The 19,640-nt window shown below is 35.1% G+C and overlaps 1 protein-coding gene across 2 annotated transcripts; it reads left to right on the top strand.

Moving 5' to 3' along the window:
• The first annotated feature begins 2,348 nt into the window (after nt 1–2,348).
• LOC135686422 (F-BAR and double SH3 domains protein 2) lies at nt 2,349–18,428 on the top strand. Of its 2 annotated transcripts, none has more exons than XM_065202648.2 (20): nt 2,349–2,597; nt 3,222–3,319; nt 4,191–4,236; nt 4,718–4,800; nt 5,083–5,227; nt 5,426–5,488; nt 6,443–6,516; nt 8,328–8,391; nt 9,337–9,465; nt 10,088–10,210; nt 11,249–11,344; nt 12,297–12,449; nt 12,986–13,057; nt 13,582–13,633; nt 13,979–14,059; nt 14,825–14,964; nt 15,864–15,944; nt 16,146–16,329; nt 16,875–17,190; nt 17,767–18,428. In XM_065202648.2, the coding sequence occupies exons 1-19, from the start codon at nt 2,562–2,564 to the stop codon at nt 17,174–17,176; spliced, it is 2,022 nt and encodes a 673-aa protein (XP_065058720.2). In that variant the 5' UTR covers nt 2,349–2,561; the 3' UTR covers nt 17,177–17,190; nt 17,767–18,428. The 2 variants fall into 2 exon arrangements, with proteins under 2 accessions (XP_065058720.2, XP_065058719.2); XM_065202647.2 differs by having other exon boundaries at nt 2,355–2,597; nt 17,764–18,417.
• The last annotated feature ends 1,212 nt before the right edge of the window (nt 18,429–19,640 follow it).

The raw sequence follows: 19,640 nt of genomic DNA, 5'->3' as shown, positions 1-19,640 counted from the left end.
TTTTAATCCCCTCAATATCAACATAATATAACAACATTGGAACTAAAAAAATATATCTTTTGATATATTCATATATTCTCATGTTTATTTAACTTTAAATTCTTTCATATAAAAACAAAGCAATTAGGTAAACATAGACAACCGTGTTAAATTTCCAACAAGACCAGAAGTTTTCCGACAATATAGCAGTTTAGCTCTACAGGGGGGAGTATTTGCCACCTCTGACCCCCCTCTATCTACGCCACTGCCACCAGAACAGTTTGGCCACTATAGCAATTTTAGCAACCAAAATAGCTACCGGAGCAATTCAGCAACCATTATTTCAAAAATTCCTGGGGAGCATTCCAATACCCCCTTGAAGCATCTGCCTAAGGCATGCTTTACATGCATTGTCTTTCGTCTTGACCTGTGGCCCATCAATCCTCTCCGCGGCCTTGGTCACTTGCTGTGTATTTCCACACAAATAGAATACTGTCAATTTAGCTGTAAACGGCTATGCTAACTATGTATTACTACGGTTCCTCAAAGCATTATTCCTTTTCTTTTTTAGTGCCATGCCTGGGGCAGGCATCAACGGTCATGAGCAGTGCTAAGGAGAGGGAAGTCAAGGGGGTCACTGACCCCGGGACCCTTGCCTTTAGGGGCCCTTATATTAGACCCCGTTTACACTGTCCCGGGACACTTTTGTACCGTTACGGTTCGCAAGTGTTTACACTGTCGCGGTTCCAAATTATTCCGTTTAGCCGTTCCGTTTACACTGTACCGGTACGACCTTAATTTAGTGGTAGAACATTGTTTAGAAGAAGCTGTATTTAGTCAACCAAGGCTTTTATTTTGCCGTCGAAGTCAACAATCGAATTTTTATTGAGAGTTTAAATAGAGTGAAAGGCCGATAAAAACTTTACTTGAACGAACGACAAGGTGGCTTTAATTTTCAGTATTATTTTAGACTACCAAACTGCAAGATCCAATCAAGGCTTGGACTGGGAAACAATACAAGCCTTTTCTGTGGTCGTCTTCTCTTCAAAATTTCTTCAGAATTTTACAACGTAGTTACGCCACAATCAAAGCCTCGATTACCTGAAACAGCCATACAAAAGACCTCTTTGTGAATCCGTGACAAAATCGTCTCGGATAGGTGTTAAAAACGGAACCGTGACGGTACAAGATTCGTTCGCTTTCAAAGCAGGGTCAAAAACTGTTCCGGATAGCAAAGCAAAATCGTCACGGTTCCACAGTGTTAGTGTAAACGGAAGGGCGAACCGCGACAGTTTTGTCACGGTTCCAAACTTGCACGGGACAATGTAAACGGGATCTTAGAGACAATAATGATAAAAGTAAGGTAGAAGCAGATCGAGTCATATATTTTTGTTAAGAATTTGTCTTCTTTGTGGGCTTGGGCTAAAGAAGTAAACAGCTTCTGAATGTTCCTAAAAGATGTGATTGCAACAGGGCAACAAACAGCAATATGTATGTCATACAAGTTTACACTATGGCATGCGCATCTATTTGCAATAGTGTGTCGGTGGTGATCGAATTTAGTTAATGAATTAAACGCTTTCCATTTTCTAAAAATTGAGAATTTCTAAGAAATTTTCATTTTTATGCATTATGGTAACAGCCACCAGACAATCGCATAGATTGGAAAATTCATTATATTTTCCGACATAAAATCTAAAAAAGCATTTATATTTTATCGTAAATTTTAACATCATATAACGACATTGGAACTGAAATAGATAAATCTTTTGATATTTTCAGATATTCTTATGTTTATTTAACTTCAAATTATTTTCTATCAAAACATGGCAATTAGATAAACATAGATAAGCATGTTGAATTTTCGACAAGACCAGAGGTTTTCCGACAAAATAGCAGTTTAGCTCTACAGAGGGGTTTTTTGCCCCCCCCCCCTGACCTCCGTAGGTTAGACACCATAGCAATTTTAGCAACCATCATTTTCAAAAATTTCTGTGGAGCATTCCCCGTGCTTTACTATTTAACTTTTGTCTATATATGTCTTTTCTCTATATATGGCAAACAAATGTCATCTGCCTCTTTCTTATTATACAGAGAAGTTCATTTGTACACGATGCATTATCGAGTTTATTGAACTTAGAGTTCTTTTAAAACATTCTTTTCATTCAAGACAATAAAATTAAATTTTGACGAAAAAAAACCTCATTTGGTTTTGGAAAACATTTTCATATAAGTCATTAGTGGACTAGACCACACTATATAAGACCTTGAAAAACCCAACCACATAGCCGTTACTATGATCAGAAAATTTAAAAGCCTTTATGGTAGGAATGCGAGGGAGTGATACGACTAGGGCAGGACTCGTACCTGCGAAAACAGTGGCACTGTACTTTGTTGCACTTCGTTATTATCGTTGAAGATTGAATTGAAAAAATTGAGAAAATGTTGATAGACTGAAAAATTCTGGCCCGGCGTAAACTCAAAACGAGGTCGAGTGTTTTGGAGGCTAAGAAGGTAAAGCGAAACAGTTGGTGATGTGAAGAGGGGCAAAGGTGTTCGAGTAAAGCCCAAGATGTTCTGAAATGGCAAAGCAGCCGCCCCCAATTTTACAGAGAAAGGTAGGTAAAGATATATTTTATTCAAGGACGAAGATTGGGTTTCGATTGAAAATTTTAACGAATCTTACTATTTGTTTCTTTGAGTTAACCCTGGTTCTCATGCAAAAGGTGTTTCTGATTCCGTAGTGTCAAATATCCATTGTGTAACCAGGATCAGCGCCTTTCATGACAGCATATTGTCGAATTTTTGGATAATTTGATCGGTTTGAGTCTTTTCAAGGTCCTATGTCCTTATCTGTTATATCAAGAGAATTGTTTATAAATATTAACAGATCACGACCTTATTAGACTAGTTTCATGATGTAAATATTGTGGCAAATCCATCATGCCTCATTTCTGTGTAAGCCAATTTTTTCAATGTTTAATTCCGAATAGTGTGTTTTTTTAAACAAAATACACAAAGTTGCATCTATTGTATTCTTGTGGAAGATGATATATTGACGGCCATTATATCAATATATGAATTATGCAAGAATGTTAAGTAAATTATAAGACGTATACTGTATATCTGCATTCTAGATGTTGCTAAGAAAATTTTTTAATCAAGTTATACAGTTATTACTTGCTAAATGTTTTATCGAATTATAGACCTGTACATTTATTGAGCTCTGATTTCATTTCTAGTCCAAGCTTGAGGCACATTTGAAAAATGTCTTAAATGAACAAAAATCAAAACTCCAGCAAAAGCAGCAATTGGAACATGAGCTTCTTGAAGATATTAAGTAAGTTGATTTATGATTATTTTGCAGAAAAAGGAATGATTGTTTAAATAAGTAGGGAAAATTGATTTTGCTAGCTGTAGAACAGACTGCATGAAAGCTGCTACTCCAACTATATGTGTTTTGAAATAAGACAGTGTTGGGTATACAGTGAATTTTCATTCCATATAAAACAATAACAATACTTTAAAGGCAATCTGTCTTGTTGTGGATTGGTTAACGAGAACAATAGATGGAACAATAGCCTAAACATGATTCCAGCGCTCCGCCATATTTTTTACAATGCGATAAATTAAAGGGGGACTGGAAACAATAAAAAATCCCTTTGTTCTTATAATCAATCAACGTCGTGACAGATTGCCTTTAAGCTACAAACTACAATAAGCTACAATAATCAGCATTAACAAATGAATTAATACTTAGTACAATATTGTTATAATTGGCAAACTAAAGTACTGTTCATAGCAGTTTATAGTTCTGTATTTGCAGCAGGTATCAAGTTCCAACAGCAGACAAGTCAGTAAATGCTGCACTTTTAACAATCTACCCATTTATTAGGCATTTGTAAATCAACATACCCTGGTGTCTATTTTCAAGGGAAAACATTACAGGGAATCTTTGTAGATAAGAAATTATATTGACTTCGGTTTCAAAGAATTTGTAAAATAATTTCTATGATCCTATTTATGTTTATGCATATCAATAACATTGTAGTATCAAGTTCAGAGGATTATTTGCAGGCAGGGCCTATTTGGAAAATACTTGAATCCCTGATGCTCTTTTAACCATGAAGTTTTCATCAAAGGATACAGATTAGGACTTTGGTTGGGTTGAATAAAACATATTTAGTTGATATTTACTCTCTCTTTTCAAGAAACTATAGCAAAACTCGGGCAGCAATAGAAAAAGAATATGGACAGGTAACTTATTCTTTTCTTTGCTTTCATCTCATAATGCCAGAAAGTGGCCATTTAAACTAATTTTTAATAATATATCTTACAAAACAGCTTTTTACATCCTGTCTTCAATCTATCAGCTAGTTATGATGGATGTTAAAGCTCAATTGTGGATGTAATACTTCCTGTTTCCTGGATAATGTTTCATAACTTAGGATTCATGTGACTTCTAAGGGGTCATGCCACAGGGGATGTGGGCAACTTAATGGCTGCTATTAGTAGACTTGAAAATAATTACATGAAAACATAATCAAAGAAATGATTTGATAGCTAATACTGCAGATAAATTATAACCAGATAAATTGTTTTTTTGCATATTGGCTCAATGACTAAATCTGAGCAATATTTAAAGTAGCCTTACACAGCTCTTCCCTTGCCAAGATACTAGTTTAATAGATACACAATTATTCAGCATTGATTATGGTAATTTCCAAATGTTTTACAGGCATTGCAAAGATTAGCTGCACAATTTTCAGCAAAGTTTATGCCCAAAGATAATGAATCCAGTGACACAAAGACATTAGCCAGGTTTGTATAAATTGTTGTAAATAAGCATTTAAAGACAAGGTAAATTTCATACAACTTTATCAGAACTATCCTACCACAACTTTATCAAAAGTATTTACTACCACTGCTATTTTGTTTGCTTGAGATATGTTTCATCTCCAAAAGGGAATCAATCCCATTGGTTCACAAGAGTGGCCCATCTTTAGCTTTTTAGTAAATACTAGGTGTTTTATCATAGCTGTCTCTTCATTTTGTTTTTAGTTCGGTACAACGTTGATAATTTTTTTGTTTCTCCTATTCTAGAACTCCGTTTGGATTATGGAGAAAAATTCTAGAAGAAACAGATGCAACTGCAAATTCAAGGCTTGCCATGTCACAAAACATTTTAGCAAATATTACAGAAAATGCAAAGACTGTCAAGGCTGCAAGAACAGTTACTACAAAAAATGTAAGTCCCTATATTTTATAAAAAGTATGTTTCCAAAATATGTTATTAAACTAAAAATTGCTGTTTATACTTGTTTATCAGAACTAGAAATACTGTTATTTTTGCTAGCTTTATGTTTCATAAAATTGGAAAACTTTTCCTGTATTTATATCACTGTTTTGGGTCCAGATGAATTGCCAATTTTTCATTTCATCACAGTGCAACCTGTTGGCTGACAAGCTACAAGAGGAGCTTCAAGAATCAGTACAAGAGTTATCAAAAGTAAGTGGTCTAATAGACACCTTAATTGCTGATTATATCAGAAATTGGAAGTACGAAAGGTGTTTCTATACTTTTCTTGACATGTTGTTGAAATATTCAAATGTATCATCACTAATTTAAAAGTCTCATGGCAAGAAGCACTGAATGATAGTACTTTTCTGGTAGGGCCTGCAAGGAGTCTTGCAGCTCAAGTTTTTCTTGAGTGTTATGCAGGGAAAGCAGAAGTGGTGGGTTAAGGAGGCTATAGTCCCCCCTCCCAAATAATTTCTTGCTTTTTGCTCATGATTTTTAGCATCTTTAGTCCCCAAAAACGTTTTAGCTTCCTCAATCAGTAATATGCTCTACGATCCTTGGTACATTTTTTAGATAGGTTGCACAACATTTTGTTGACCATCACATTTACCTAGTGAAAGAATGCAGGAGAACACATGGTTGCTGCCTTGACTTGATGTCTCTGCAAAGCTTACAGAAATATGCAGTTGTACCGTTAGCTTTTGCTTTATTGAGAAAACTTCTAAAGATTATGTAAGGAAACTGCATGTGAGAAGATTGAAACACCATTTTACTGGGTTTGCACTCTTATGCACCAATTATATTGTTTAATCATAGGTTTTTCATCCAAAAGCTTAATATTCGTTTCTGTATGAGCTATATCTGTTGGGTTCCACTTTCAAATCCAAATGTGGTATTGGCTGTTCATTACTAGATGTTGATAGATGTTCATTACCATTATTGATGGTTTGTTTTCAAAAATCCAGAGATTTGCTGGAGGAGGATGCTATTTACCAACAGTCTATATTCAAAGGTACATTCCCAGTATGAAGGGTTGATTGGATAAAAAAACACTTCTTTAACTGAGTAGCTATTTTGCCAATGCTTGAATAATATCGTTGCAAATGCTTGATATAAACCTTTTGTATTGTGTTTATTTTATGATGTTTATCTGAATTTTAGAGTCATAAAACATACTCTGATCTGCATAAGTTAGCAGTGCAAACAAGGGGTCAAGCTGAAGATGCAAATGAGAAGTGAGCTCACATTAATTGCTTATTTATTGATACAATAATTGCTTATTTCATGTTAACTTTATCTCTTACAGTGAAGAATAAGTTGATAGCACCTTTATTCATATCATTCTCAGTGTCCTTCACTCCAAACATTCTACAATAAGCCTTGAGGATAACATTGATTATTCTTAGATTTAATCAGACCTTGCTCTAAGCAAAATTGAGGTGCTCTATAAAAAGAGCCCCTTAGAAACTCTTGGCATTCTATTTCACACCTCTAAATGAAATTTCCTTGAGAGCATCCTCTAGATATGTAAGTTGCCATCATTCTTGAGCTTTTATCACTGTCAGTATCACTACTCTTATGTTCAGCTTCACATATTGTTTCATCAAAATGCATAGCTTTAAGTCGAACAATTAACTTTGTTTCCTTTTATCAATTCTATAAGAAACGCTAGAACATCTACTACTCGCAAAAGCAAATGAAAACTGAAAAGCAATGCGATAATTTGGGCGGAAATCTGATCGCTGATTTGCACAAGGATTTTAAGTTATTAAGAAAAAACAGAAAACAATACTTCAAAAGAAGATTAACGCTTGCTCGAAAATCAAATAAAGCTGCTGGAAAATATGCCTGATCGCCTGTGTCCTTGGTGGCTATTAGAGGGTTTTTTAGATTAAAAATGGTATCGAAAACCCAACATTGAATTTGCTGAATTTTTTTCTCTAGGGGTAATCCTATGCAAATCATAATATTGTCGTCTGTTAGGAAGATTGTTTATGCTTGATCAAGTTTATTCAACAAATGTCAACAATTTATTTTGCTCCGTGTTAGTATTGTTTTTACGTTTTGAAGGGCTATATAAATCGCTCTCCGGGGCTTTTTAGGCACGCTCTAGGCACCTTTCCGGGCAAGGCCTGTTTTATAAGTCTTTATTAATTCCTAATTTTTTTAATTGAACCATTATATGTTTTACTGTGCCTCAGCAGCTTCTCTCTGAAAACCTCAGGTCCAAAAATAGAAAATTTTGTAACATTTTTATTTCCAGTCTGGTCTCCTTTCTTTAAGTCATTTTGAACATTGTATTTTTTGCTTTTTCTTGTCATATTTGAAAGGATGCTTTGCTTTGTACGCTTAACATTAGGATACTGCCTATGATACAATGCCCTATGTAGAGCTATGATACAAAGTTGTTAAGAGGAACTACTAGCCTGCGTCACAGACCATCAGTGGTGATGGTCTGTGACGCAGGCTAGGAACTACCTGCTCCTTTGAGCCCGCTTCAGTGTTTAGAATGACCCTTTATTCTTGTTTATTCCAACCTCAGTATATTTTCTGTGAAATTGAGACTTTCTTTATGTTACAGTAAAGACTCGATAAAATAAGCTTGATTTAAGAAATTTCAACCTTGAGCTATCAAGGTGTATGTTTGAAGCTTTTAATTGAACACCAACCAACCAAGGGTAAAAATATTTTTGGAAAAGCATATCCTTAAAATGCTGTAGCCAGTGAGTATCTAAGAATTCAAAAGATTATTTGATGCTCCTGTTCCATTTTTTGCTAGAGCTTTATCTGTAATTTGTTTGTGTTGATGTGTGCAATAATTTCATTCAATTTGTGTTTGCTATAAACTGTGAAAATTTCAAACCTTGCTATTATTCTGTAGTTCATTTAAATCAAACAAATATTTTTCGTAAATCTCTTTCGTTTGAAAATAAAGAGCTCTTTGTAGTTCTGTAAATAGCTAGGTAGCTGGTGAAAACCTTTCATTCACTCAATCTCTTAATGTAATTATTCAAACTAATAGATTTCTTTTTATCTCAATTTTTAGACTTAAGAAAGGACAGATTAAATTTTTTCAGTCAAAGGCCAAAGCCGAGAAGAATGTTCAGAAAGTGAGAATTTTTCCAGATGCTTTAAGTCTTGTGTCCGCATACATAAGTGCTCGTTATTTATGTCTTTGTTCATATCCATTGACAGTTGATTAGAACAACCCGTTTATTGCTTTATGCATTTTTATTACGAACAGCATGTTGTCTTTTATAAACAGCTTGTTCTTGAAACCACGACGCTCAAGGTGCTTTATTTCAAATTGAATTATACATTTAAGAATCATGTAACCGGGTATAAGCCTAGAACCGGGCGCTGTTTTCAGTTCCGGACTCATAGATTACTTTTCTCATGAGATTCGTTTCACGCTGCTTTATATATAGAGGCTCAGTACAACCATTTTTTCTTTGAAACCGGAAGGGATTGTTTTTATTGTTGAGTTGTACTTTTTAATTTGACCACCTCTCCTGAGGGAGGCTGAGCAGCGACAGGGCATGGGAATTCTCACAGTGGCATGTTATCAATATAAAATAAGTTCCCGTTTTTATCTTGATGTTATGGAATGTGAAGTTGAGGGCCAGGGGTATATCCCATTCTATCCGGGGTTAGATTACTGAGGTTCTATGAAACTGCAGCCCTATACGGAAAGGAAAATAATCCAGTGTAAATGTATCCGGTACTGTGTAACTGGACCTAAGCTGTACATGAAAGTCCACATATTTCCATTAGGGGTCGTTACCGACACACAGGGTTTTTTAACTGTAAACCTTCGAATTTCTAGACACAAACCAGCAAGATCTTTATGTTTTTCTGATTTGCTGCTATGATTTTTCCTAAATATACTAGCGTGCGTGCTGTACAATATAATATGATATAGCTAGGAATTTGAGTAAAATCCATGTTATTTTATGATTTTTCCCTACTCATATGCCAGATTTGTCTGCAAAATAAACCGAAGTTTTATATTATCAAAATAATATCTTTTTCAACTCGTTGTGTTTCTCTGTTAGATCCAAGAAAGAAAGGAACTATGCGAGAAACGTGTAACTGTTACAAGAAACGACTATCTATTAGATTTAGCTGCTGTTAACGCCCATTGCCAAAGATATTATTCTACGGATCTACCGGAGCTGATTGCTGTGAGTTCATAACTTTCATCTTCCTTATTGATTCGCTGTTTGTTAATTTAAATTATTCATTTTAGATGTCCAACCGATTATAGCAATAATACACTCTTGCTTATAAGAATATTTTTTTTAAGAATTATCAAGCTCAGAATCGTCCAACTTTTAAGAGTATTAAAGGAATATTGCTCAGCTTCAGCTCACATATTTATGTCCCATTTTTCAGCAGTTGCCTGTTCTGCGTGTTTATAAGGGAGAATCGCACGATGAACTTTTATCTTCTTTCCAAAAAGAGTGTTTCAATTTGAGGGCCGGCGATGTTTCCCTGAAACTATATCTGATTGAATCAAACAAGAATACTTTAGTTAGTTCAGGCTCAAAGCGCAAATTTCTTCGGAATTTCGAAGCTGGGCAAAATTATAGTATTCTGTTAAAAAAGTAGCTATGTTTGCCAATATTCTAACGATCATCTTTTGGATTGAAGATGAAAAATTCGGTAAGAGCTCGAAAATTTCTTGACTCCTCGGCAGCAAATTTTGATAAGGTCTTTTACAATGTCGTCTAACGATTTTTCCTTGCAATGTTCTTTTAAAAATAATGATAATAATAATGCCTCCTGCTGATTGTTTTTACACAGTTGCAAGATGGGAATATATACGAAAAATTTAAAGATTATTTCAAAACATTGACGACTCTCGAAGTGGAAACCTGTTCGCGAAGCGAGAAAGGGATGCGGGAACTGCGCGAAGAAGCTACACAGGTGTGTTTAATTGGCAGCCTCTTGTTGAAGCTTATTGTTGACTGATGCAGCCTCTTGTTGACTGATGCAGTCTTTTGTTGGCTGATGTGGACCTGCATGCTAAAAATCAAGCCATAAATCACCGTATCCCTAATACTTAATACAAAACCCCAATCCTCGAAAAGGCCATATTTAAATCCTAGTTTTAACACAATATACAGTAGGTTCCCGCGTATAAGAAACCCCCTTGTATAAGAAACCAGCCTCAAATTCTTTCGAAAGGGCTCCTTTTATAAGAACCAATTTTAGGTCCGAAATCGAAATGTTTCTTATTTTCAGATCCGTCATACTTTATTCCTCTATGCCAAAAAATAATCCCCTAAATTTTGTAATGCAATGTAGTGTTCTCAAACAGAATCAAAATTATTAAAAGTAAAGATTTGTTTTTTTATAACAAGTACTGTACCGAAAAATACTGTAACAGTTCATGCTTCTTTTAATAATAAATAACATAATTTGGCATAATTCAGCTTAGTTGCTTATTTAAAAAATGTGTAACCTATATATAAGAAACTTTTACCCTGATTATAAAAAGGTAGCTTAAAATAAGAAACGTTCTGAGGCCTCAATTTAGAAAGTGGTTTTTTATTTGCGGGAACCTACTGTATTGAAATTCTACAAGATCTAAAATTAGTAATATAAAAAAGTCTCGATATCTTCATTCCTCTTCTCATACTAAACAAAATTTGTTCTATAGTTTACAATTCTTGGCTAGTGATTTTTAGTTTTTGCTCGATATTCCGCACTCTTTGAGACTTTATTCAATTTCTTTTCCAGTGTCGATCCCCTATATTAAATCGTATTTTGGTTTCTGCAGACTTAAACCTTTTTATTTCTTTTTAGTTTATAATCGTTGATAAATATTGTTCTCCTGCTGATAAAATTGTTCTACTTTCTGGCCAATTCGAAGATATGACCTTGTAATATTTCATTACTGCATATGAGTGCATATTTTATCATATTTAGCATCATTAGCATACATTACGGTTTGTTTTCCAGCTTCAAAGAGCCCACGCCATGCAACTCTTCCTTCGCCTAAATCCGGTTTTTACGAAATGTTTAAGTTACGAATTTCAATCCTCTCAAGGCGACAAAGTAAGCTTTTTTTCGTATTATTTCTTCCATTTGGATTGATATCAAATACTGTCATAATTCTTTTACCGTTTGAAATTGTTCTTGGTAGATGTGATGGACCAGTCAAGGCAAAATTTTTGAAATAGAGAATGTTTACAGGGCTCTATTTTTGCTGCTTTTGTTTCATAATATTTTAATAAGCTTCAAACTATCTTGAAAATTCGTGGTTCATATACTTTCACGGAAAATTTTTATGTTTTCTTAATACGCTTAAAGTCAATGAAAGAAGCTAATATCTCAATATGATTCGAAGTTTTGAATTGAATTATTATATCGGTTTCAGTTTCTGAATTAAAGTCTGTTTTGCAAACATGTTTTGCACAGGGCTGCAAAAATCAGCTTCACTCAAAGCATCAAGGAGACTTCAGCTCCACCTGCTTTTATTCCAGCCACACCTCGCTGCACATCGAAAATCCTTCACAGGGTTGACAGTTTTGTTTATCCAGGCCAAACTTTGTTTTTGGCCTACTACATAAATTTGGACTTTTTGGCTTTTTAAGCAGAAATTTTGAGGACATTTCTTGTTTTGATATAAACTTTAAAACTTTAAGTAACAAACAAATCTTAAATTGAAAGAGCAATAATACACAGTTTAAACCCAAATGCCATTTAATCACTTAACATGGGGATTAGCAAAATAATATTTTGGAAGGCTTTGTTTTCAGTTTCTTGTTTCACATTGGAAAGTTATTTAAAAGATGCATGCATATAAATTTTATACTACGCTTATCCAGTGCAAGTTTAGGAATGGTTTTTTGGCCTTTATACTCACTTCTGCTGAGTTCGACACCCATCTGGTTTTCTTTTTAAAACCCATAACCAATACCCTCTAGTTTTACATGTTTCACATTTTCACTTTTCTGATAACTGTGTCTTCCACTATTAATTGACAAGGCTTCATTACGTCAATTAGGTGAAATCACTATCAGAAGACTTCACGGCTGGTCATCATTTGAACAAAGAGGCGCGCAAATGGACGCTGAGACTGGCAAAGGCACTGAAAACGATAAGGAAAAAGTCGACCGCCCTGCAAGCACTGGAAAGAGCCAGTGTTGAGTCAGATAAGGTACGTCTGGCGATAGATAAACACCTAATAGTAGCATCGATTCTCTTCAAACGTAAGCTGTCTTGATTATGCGACGCTTACCAGCAGAGCAGTATTCAATGTTTTTATGAGCTTTCTAATAAAAAATACGCTTGGCAAAAAAGCTGACTGCGCTTAGATATTTCCAGTCTTGAGTTTTGGCTATGACCGTAAAAACAGAACAAGACTAGACGAATTTTCCCATTTATTTTTCCAAGCGAGGATGCTATCGTCCTACACATCTTGTCTTTGCCAAAAAATCCTCTTTCCGCAACAAAATTCTCTCTTATTTTGTCCTAAAATGCTACTTTCTTTTGTTGGTTTTGACACCAGTGTCGTAATTGCTACTTTAGATGCCCTAGTTTAAAATTTTACGGCAATGGCGCTCAGATAGTAGTCTGAGTGAAAGCCTTGGCAATTTAGGAGCCCGTTTTTGCAGTTATATCGTCATCCCGACCATTTTAATACTTTCTTGTTTGTTATTGATTTTAACTGATTTCTGATTTCGTGCATACAAGGTGAGCCAGGCTGATGGTATACCTGTTGAACAAAGCAGAGATGCCATAATGGAAGATATTCGGCACGCAGAGGTAAATATGCAGCCAACAGCAATTTGACTGTATCTTATCTTTAATTGATTCCAAGCTCTTATCGTCTATTTCCTATATCCACTGCTGACATTTGAGTGGCTAATGACCATTTGTTTCCAGGCTTTTCTTTTTCTCGTATGTTACTCTTTAATCATTGCCAAATAAACACCCGAACTTTTTCTCAAGATTTTGCCTGGGATTAAGAAATCCTTTGCGGGAATACTGGCCATTGGCATCATTCGGGGGGCAACATCTTCTTGCATAAATCTGTGGGTTAATTGCACACTCATACGATTTTGCCTCCCCCATTTTCGGGAAGGGGTTTTTTCCTGTAATGTATACCCTAATCTTTAGAAATATTGACACAAATGCTCTTATCTGGCCTGGCTTTTTGAATTGTACATTAATATTAATCTGAAAAGAAAATTGCTGGTTTTCTTTCGAAAGTATCTAGAATTTTGTTTGTAGTTTCAAGTTATGGTTTTTATTTTAATTTAATACACCTCGTTAATCTATGTTTGTAGATTATTAAGATCAAGGCTGAAGCAAGGATAGACATCTTACGAGAAGCAGGAAGTAAGTAGATTTTATCAATAAAAAGCTCAAGCTGGCTGGTTCATAAAACAATTCGTAGAAGAGAAATTGCGAGAAAGAAATCAGCTGATTTTTGTTGCAATAACATTTTGGACTCTTCCCAATGCAATGGAGTCAAAACAATTTGTTTTACTTTGGCAATGGAAGTTAACATATTTACAGCTAATAGTCAAATTAACACGAAAGAAATAAGTAAAAGCTTAATTTACGAATTTTCTAACTACAAATATCCTAAAAACCTATAAGAATTCTGAACCTTTAATGAGAACTTTGCAGAATTCTTGTAGTGTTCGACTCGAGCTTTGCTTACGTTGTTGTCATTTTTAGTCAATGTGGATGAGTGGCTCCAGAGTGCAAGTGCTGAAAACGGTGACGACGCTGAGGAGGAGAACGAAAACGACGACCAAGGTCAGTGTTCACCCCTATCTAATTTCGTTTACATCTAACGTCTAACGACATTTAAATTGATACGAAATGTGAGTAATAAGTACGTGTGAATACAGTGCTCGTTTATAGGGATGTTAAAATAGGGTTATGTGAAAGTCAATTTTTGTGAAGGCAAATAAGTTAGTGATGAGGTAAAAAAATTGTATTTCGAATAATCTGTTCGCTGCATTTTATAATCCAGTTTAACAGTATGATGGAGGGTAAAATTGTTATCGTCAGGTTATTCCCTTTCTTCGTTGCTTGCGTCATAAATTCATCTTCAAAATTATGCCATTACACTCATCAACATTAGGTACACACTCAAAGATTGACATTTGTAAAAAAACTCCATTTGGAGTAAAATTAGTATTCAGAGGTTGAAAACTGAGCAAAATTAAGCTATATATACATGAATCTTTTGGATTTTCATGGTTATTGAGAAATCTATAATTTTTTCAAACCATTTGGAAGTATAAAGTAACTCTCGATTTCAGATCACTAATTTCTGACTGAATTAACTAGCTAGAAACTACTCTAACAAAAATTCTTCGGGTTTTATCTTTGTTAAGCACTTTTATCCTTTCTTCTCTTCAAGTGGGGATCCTCTATTCATCATTTTGACAGGACACCCTCGGTGCTGTTTGTATAAGCTCTTTGACTAAGTTGTTAGCTTTTGAGTTAAGTGTTTATCTCATACCTGAAGCACAGTTTTAATACTATCTTATGGATATGATTTTTCCCCTTAAGATAATGATCAAAGTGATTTTGATGATGAGATTGATGATTGGGATGATTTAGAAGAACCGGATTTCTCTGACGATGAAGTATCATCCAATTCAATTCCAAGCCATAAGGTCCTACAGGCCGTAGCCCTTTATTCATTTCAGGTTGGTTTCTGTTTTTTTTCGATATATTTTTCTTATACTTTTAGGCTTGATAACTGACATTTAAAGGTAATGTGTCCATATAAAAGGACTGCGTATACCCAACTTGTCAAGCCACCCATCAAAATAACGGTTTGCGATTGGTTAGTATTCTTGAGATGCAAAACTGCTCACATGAAAAGCTAACCTCGCAGCAGGATAGATAAACAGAACGACCGTAATGGCTGAGGCGATGACATGAAAAATCACATGTTTCTAAAAACCCCCGCAGAGTCGCTTGCTTTAGCTGGACACATTACCTTTAATTGGCTAAAGTTACATAAGTGTTCAAACCCTTCAAGTTAAGAGCTGTTTGAATGAATGAAGAATTGTGTTTATCTAGTTAATTCCTTGCGCTATATAGTTGTTAGTATCCAAGTTAGATTTGGTTGTGAAAATGTCTTAGCACCCCGTTTTGGACTTTTGGAAATATCTTTCTTTGTCTATATTAGCAATTGAAACATAATATATGAATTGATGAACTTAGCAAATTTAGCTGCTTATTCGGTTTAGCCCTTGAATCCATAATATTCTTATTGAATTTGTTTACTAAATGTTTGTAGAATTTGCCATGTATTTTTTCAGTCTCGTTTTTCCTGCTTTTCTGTACATGTTTCCAAAAATGTAAAGCCTTAAAGGGTAGTGTCATGACTATAATGTAGATATTCCCGAATTTACCAACATTTCTATCAAAAGCCATTGTGCAGAACTTGTATGGGAAATTCGCAGAGAACATCAGTTATTGTGAAAAAATCGACACAATATTTTGATGTTTGGTACTGTTTAAAGAAGACCCTCCCTCATGTGTTGCCCATCACTTGAAGGCTCGCACTGGTTTTTAAATGTTCACCTTTCTATCTTAGGCTGCTTCGAACGAAGAGTTGTCAATCACTGAAAATGAGGAATTGGAAATTATAGAGACTGATGTCGATGGCTGGTGTAAGGTGAGTTTAGCCTAATATCCAGACCTCGTGTTTAGCTCAAAGGCAATCTTATTCTCAGATTGATGCAGCTCTGTTTGAAGTCAAAACGAAACCCCGGCTCTTGTTTTCACTTCTATAGCTTCCATTATATCGAGTCTTATCTGCGGTTTTTATATTTATGCTGATAATTAAGTTTCTTTATCAAAAATATGTCTGTTCTAGGGCCGGAATAAGAATGGGCGTTGTGGATACCTGCCAGAAGCTTACGTTGAAATCTGGAAGGAAACCTCGCGAAATCCTTCTGCTAATAGTTCCGGATCCGGATCAACATCTTCCGGTAAAAAACCGGTCATTGCTCCCAAGCCTTCGCTTGAGCCGGCTAAACCAGCAAATGAACCAGCAGCACGTAAGTCTTCGAATGTTTCTTAGTTAGGAATTTTAGAAAAAAGTATTTGTGAAACCTTATTTTTCAACACATTCAGTCTAAAATGCTTTGTAAATTGCAATTAAATGGCAAGTATTTTCGGTGACTTTGATGGTGGCGACTCCTTCTGCGTTGTACGCCTGGATTAGCATCATATAATGTTTGATTCTGAATACGAAGGACGGTATGTTAAGAAGAAATGCTCTTTGACTCTCTGTATTTTATCTAATCTTAAGTTTTTGTATCAAAGGACGTGGCTACAAGGTTCAACTCAGAAATAGTTGTAAAATGATTGATAAAGCTAATGTTAGGCTTTATGTTAGGAATGCTACTCGTTTCGTAATTTTTGCTTTCAATCAAATCTTTTGATGAGTTGATAATAATTCATCTGTAGCTGCCTCATGGAGCTTCCAGACGAAGTCTTTTGCTTAAAAAGTATCTCATTTTACATTCTAACTGGCTTAAATTACAATGAATTTGTTTTATCTAGTCAGGCAAAGATATATAAACTGTATTTTCTTTTAAAGTTTTTGTGGCAAAAGCGCTGTACGATTACGCAGCTATGGAGGAAGAAGAACTCTCCTTTAAAGAAGGCGACGAGATTAATGTAACTAGCACCGACAACAATGGCGTGGATGATGGATGGTGGGAAGGATATGTGAACGGGAAGAAGGGTGTCTTCCCTAGCATTGTTGTCGAGAGAATAAAGGATGCCAGACCTGTCAATCAAACTTTGTACTCCTCAGACAGAAGGAGGTTGAATACAGACTCATTTGCAGCGGTGCAGAAAAGAAAACGAAAAGTGGAGCGAACAATAAGCGAGTCATGAGGCTTGGTATAAAGGTATGTTCGTATGCCCCTCTAAGGGCATATTAATTCAGGAAATGGGGGCTGATAGAGGGGGGCTTCTATGATTCCCTACTAAGAAAGCTTTTTCTTTAGGATTTGTTCGCATACAAATTTTCACTAAAGTAAGATGAATGAGATGACTAGTAATTTTGAGGATCACAGTTGCCTTTGTATGTAATTTTGCACTTATGAAAATATGTTTCTAGTTATCACCTTCTATGTTTTAACTTTCTTCCCTTTTCATGAATTTGATTTTTACTGGATATGAAAAGTTTGCAGCTAGACTTACTCCATGAGCCTCTGTTTCGCTACTGCCTCATTTGGCTGACGCTACAACAGACATGTTAAAGCGTCAGTTATGTGAGGCAGTAGCGAAACGGAGGCTCATGGAGTAAGTCTAGTTTGCAGCTAGATTAAAAGGTTGGTTGCACTTGGCAGTTGCAACATAGAACTGTATTTTGCACCAATCAGGAAACGCTCAGCGAACTTCATGTTTGTGTTGAAATGTTTACTTAAAAATGCCAGGCAAGTTCTCGTTTACATGCTAAAGCTGTCTATCTTTTTCAGAAGCTGAAACACTATGAAGATTTATATGGGATCACGAGGGGGTTCGTGTTTGGGACAAATTGGCAAGAAAGGCTGTTAAAAATTACTACATTTTTGGAGGATGCAAGCATATTGTAATGTAAAGTATTTCTTGAAATATATGATAAACTGTGAAAATCGGTGTTACAAATGAAGTCTAATTTAATTCTTGTTATCAAATCGTATAACTGATTTTTTAATTGCACTATACAAGTAGAAATCTATTAATGACGAATATTTAGTAGAGAGAGTTTTATTGTAAAATATCTCTCAAGGTCATCATATGGTTTTGTTCGTGGCATGTTTATTGTTTTTGTATCTGTTGCTTCTGACCTTAGTATGAAAAAATGAGACGAGCCCAATGCTTTGAACGCAGAAATGACATTGAATTTTTTATTTTATTAAATTTAAAATCGCTTTGGAGTGATGCAAGCATTTTAAAACATACTTATCAACACATACATACTTATAATAGAAATCTCTACGATAGGAAATGTGTATTCCCATTCGTGGATCGAAATAGGCCAATAAGAAATGGAAGAACGTGACTTTGAAAGTTGTCCTGTCAGTGCAGCTTGCCTATTAAATATATTGCCATTAGAATCAAAGTTCCAGATCGAACTCCTATTGTCTACACAATAGAAGATTTTCCATTTAATGTAGGTGGATTCCAAAGCAGCTAGCTTAAACAGCGATAAGCTCTACAAATTATGCGAAGCATGTCGCCATTAAAGTTTTAATTATTGACCATTATTCTGACATTTTATACTTTGAGGAGTTTCAGTCGAAAAAAGCTTGAGTATGTTTTAAAAGGCTTGCTTTTTTCGAAGTCATTGTTATTAAAGTAAAACATGCAACTTCAATATTTTGAAAAGTCGTGTGTTTGCCTGTTTTCCACTTTTGCTATTAGTTTAAAAACAATATGGATGAAAATGCATAAATTTATCTGATGTAAGAAAACAGTCACAATAACTTACCCCCTCTCTATTAAGGGTGCCTATAAGGCAAAGGGTAATGCAAAAATTAGCTTTAAAGGATTTGTAAAAGGATTTAAAACGTGGAACTTTGATTATAAACGGTTCTGTCAGTGAGAATGACTCTCAGAAGAAATCTAAGGATTGTATCGTCAAGGTCATTGAACGACTGCCGCAGTTAGGGTGAGAATTTCATCTTTTCTTGATTCTTAATCTTTGGTGGAGGTGTTCAAGCCAGTGACAGCAGAGTGATAGATATTTGACAACCCGTGAATTATTTCGACTAAAAGGGCTCCTTAGAATATAGGTGAGGCAAGTTATTTTTCACTTAATGATCCACTCGGTCTGGGTATAGAGTTCTGAAGTGATGACGTCACAAAAAACTATTTTAAGAATTTTTGAATTTGGAACTTATAACCTACAAGAGCCTCATGAAATACTCTCAACGTGCAAAATCAGTCAATTGTATTACAAATTGGTATAGATATAGCCGCATGTGTGTTGGATCTTTCCCCATCAAACCTCTGTTCATAACAGTGATTCGTTAGCAAACTTCAAATCTTTCATTGCCCATATCTCAACCGACTTTAGACATATTTGGCCAATTTTGCATATTTGAAAGTATTTCATGGTCATATTTTGTGTTTTGTGGTTTAAATTCTAAAATTTTAATGTCAAAAATTCTAAAAATAGGTTTTGGTGGCGTCACATAGGACATTAGAGATCATATGAATTTTGTAGCAGTCACATTGGCTGAAAACTTACAGAAAATAAAATGAGAAAGGTTGTCACTTTCCTTAACTCAGTAAAGATTGCTGTCAAGAACGGGATGGAAGTGCAACTTCAATATGATTAAACTTCTGCATGATGACAAATGAAATCAAG

The sequence above is a fragment of the Rhopilema esculentum genome, chromosome 6 (assembly GCF_057945365.1).
Source record: "Rhopilema esculentum isolate cy_ngs chromosome 6, ASM5794536v1, whole genome shotgun sequence".
Taxonomy (NCBI): Eukaryota; Metazoa; Cnidaria; class Scyphozoa; order Rhizostomeae; family Rhizostomatidae; genus Rhopilema; species Rhopilema esculentum.
The sequence above is the reverse complement of the archived record's forward strand: the minus strand, read 5'-3'. Positions and strand labels throughout refer to the sequence as shown.